The sequence below is a fragment of the Oratosquilla oratoria genome, chromosome 17, assembly GCF_046742065.1.
Source record: "Oratosquilla oratoria isolate Oo_2021 chromosome 17, ASM4674206v1, whole genome shotgun sequence".
Taxonomy (NCBI): Eukaryota; Metazoa; Arthropoda; class Malacostraca; order Stomatopoda; family Squillidae; genus Oratosquilla; species Oratosquilla oratoria.
Window position 1 is genome coordinate 46,646,350 of NC_134793.1, and position 2,500 is coordinate 46,648,849.

Below are 2,500 nucleotides of genomic sequence, written 5' to 3' on the forward strand. Positions count from 1 at the left end.
TGTGTGTGTGTGTGTGTGTGTGTGTGTGCGTGTGTGTGTGTGTGTGTGTTTGTATTTGTGTGCGTGCATGTGCGCGTGTATGCTATCTTTTATGTATATTTTATATGTTTCCACAAGTTATTGGTAACGCATCAAAATAATTGTAACTATGATGTCATGTGAACAAATATTTACATGAATATTATTTCCTTTGGATATACTTAATTGGTGCATCTAATATCCCTAGATGCAAAATTAAAATGGAATTAAACGTAAACAATGTTTTAGAGGATATTATTTTTGAGTTCTCACATGAATCACTGTATTGCATCTCTGAACATATCCCAATTCCTATACGATAACCCTGACCTACTAACACTGACGCAAGGTTTTCAGTCATGTTTTTTGTTATTATTATTATTTTTGAAATCCTTTCACAGGATTTGGCGCCGTTTGATAAATAGCACATTGTTTCATCTAAACCTCTACACCGGCTCTCTTACTGATCAATATAGCACAGTCAGTCATCGGATCTACCTCGGATTTCTCTTTCATGAGCACTCAGTCCTCGAGTTTTACGGATCCGAGGGCCAGATGTCAAGGCGAGAACTCGGATGGAATGCGCAGTCGTCTCTCAGGCTTCGTTCGCCCGCTCGAACGCTCGAACGGCAGTTTCTCCTCCTTGCGAACGAACGCCCCATGCAGTCGTCTGATCCTGTCCAGCGGTTTTCCGCTCGGCAGCGCCAAAGGCTGTGCAGCTTTAAGAGAAAGAGAGAGAGAGAGAGAGAGTGAGAGAGAGAGAGAGAGAGTAAGGGAGAAAGAAAGGGAGAGAGAGGGCTAATTTTGCGTGCTCCGAGAAAGTCCTTCTTCCCCCTCGAAGCCTTTCGTCTAACCAGCGCGATCTTACCCCTTGCACGTATCATCCGCTATGTTTTCACAAATGCACTTGCCTATGGCGCTGCCCTGAGCGGCGGCGACAACGCCCTGGCCACTGCACCCCCAGCGAGACCAAAGCGCTTTACTTCGAGTAGGCACACACAGAGAGAGAACACCGAGTTGGGGGGGAGGAACTTCACCCTTCGGCGATAGCACAAATAATAAGATTTAAGAGAACAGCGAGATTATGAACGCAGTAGGCGGACTATACCGTAGGCGAATAACAACATACGCGGCAGGAGTGTGACCTTTGACAAGCGGCCTACAATAAGGTAAGGTGTGCTCTAAGGCCCGAACTTCCCCCCTACACTCTTCCTACTTACCGCCTCTCCGTGCCCCTTCCCCCTTCTTGTGTTCTTTCCGCGGAAGTGGGGAGAGGGGAGGGAGTAAGGGAAGGGTTAGGGGTAAGCCCAAGAGGTTGAAGGAAAATCTATGAAGCTTGACCTGGCGTGAAAAAGTGACCTGGTGCGGGCGGTGAGAGCTTGATCAAGCAACGCTGGATGTGGATGTGTGTGAGCTGAGATGGTGTGGGCGTGAGTCAAGAGATGGGCGTGAGTTGAGAGATAAGAGATGAAGATTTAATAAGCGGGCAATTGCTGAACGGTGATTGGGTGGGTAGGTGGGTGGGTGGTTGAGTGGATGATACTCACGTGGGAGGCTCTGCAAGTGACCTCCTGACGCCCCGAGCGAGCAGCATCAGGAGATGCAGAGCAAGGCGCACAAGGCTCCAGTAAGATTTCATCCTGACGGGGGCGACGTCGTTGCAATCGGGAGCTACGCTGCGAATCCCAGACCGCGTCGAGGGCGGCGTCGGAGCTTCCAACGTTAAAAGCAATAGCGAAGGGCACCTCTCCAGGTCCTGACTGCTGCGGTTGAGCCCAGCTGCCACTCAGAGCTCGGCCTCGAGGGCGGCTGCCTCAATCTCCATGGCAAAACACAAGCCGCCGCCTACTGAGCGCCATGAGGCAGACAAGCGTCCCGGCGCGGCGGCTGCGACTTGGCGAACCACAGTTTCACTCGCCACACAAGAGGAGCTACTCCCAAGGACTTATCAGCTGCGAGGGGGCGCGTGCAGTGCCGGTTGTGGCATGGCTAGACGATTTGGGGGGATGGGGGGTGGGGGGAGAGATCCAAGAGGCTTGAAGAAGCGACACGTCCGCTCAATGGAAGTCGCGACTGTATACTGGCAAACGGCCGCCCTGCTCACAAGCGCCCGTATTGATCAAGGTATAGTTCCGAGTTCGGCCACTGCTCCGAATTTGGCGTTCCCTTCCACCCACTGAGCACTTCCGCCAGCCGGAGTACAACGCACAATAACGGTCGTGGCCGGTCTAATTTCTTTGTTAAACCAAAATTCGTGAAGGCGAAGTAACGGGCCTTCGACGGTGACATCCTGAAACCTAGGCAGGCTTCTGCGTTAGCGCTGAGGGGGTCGGCGGATGTGGGTGGTGTTGGTGGTGGTGGTGAGGGCGGTAGTGGTGGTGAGGGGTAGTGGTGGTGGTGGTGGTGAGAGGTGGTAGTAGTGGTGGTGGTTAGGGGTGGGAGTTGTGGTGATAGTGGTGAGGGATGGTAGTGGTGAGGGGTG

At 52.2% G+C, this 2,500-nt stretch overlaps 1 protein-coding gene across 1 annotated transcript in view; it reads right to left on the reverse strand.

Moving 5' to 3' along the window:
• Positions 1-2,078, reverse strand: part of LOC143034648 (gamma-aminobutyric acid receptor subunit beta-like) — an 860,956-nt gene extending 858,878 nt beyond the window's left edge. Inside the window, exon 1 of the mRNA XM_076201006.1 lies at positions 1,566-2,078. Coding sequence (XP_076057121.1) covers positions 1,566-1,657 — 92 coding nt within the window. The 5' untranslated portion in view covers positions 1,658-2,078. The remainder of the gene's footprint in view (positions 1-1,565) is intronic.
• Positions 2,079-2,500: the final 422 nt, after the last annotated feature.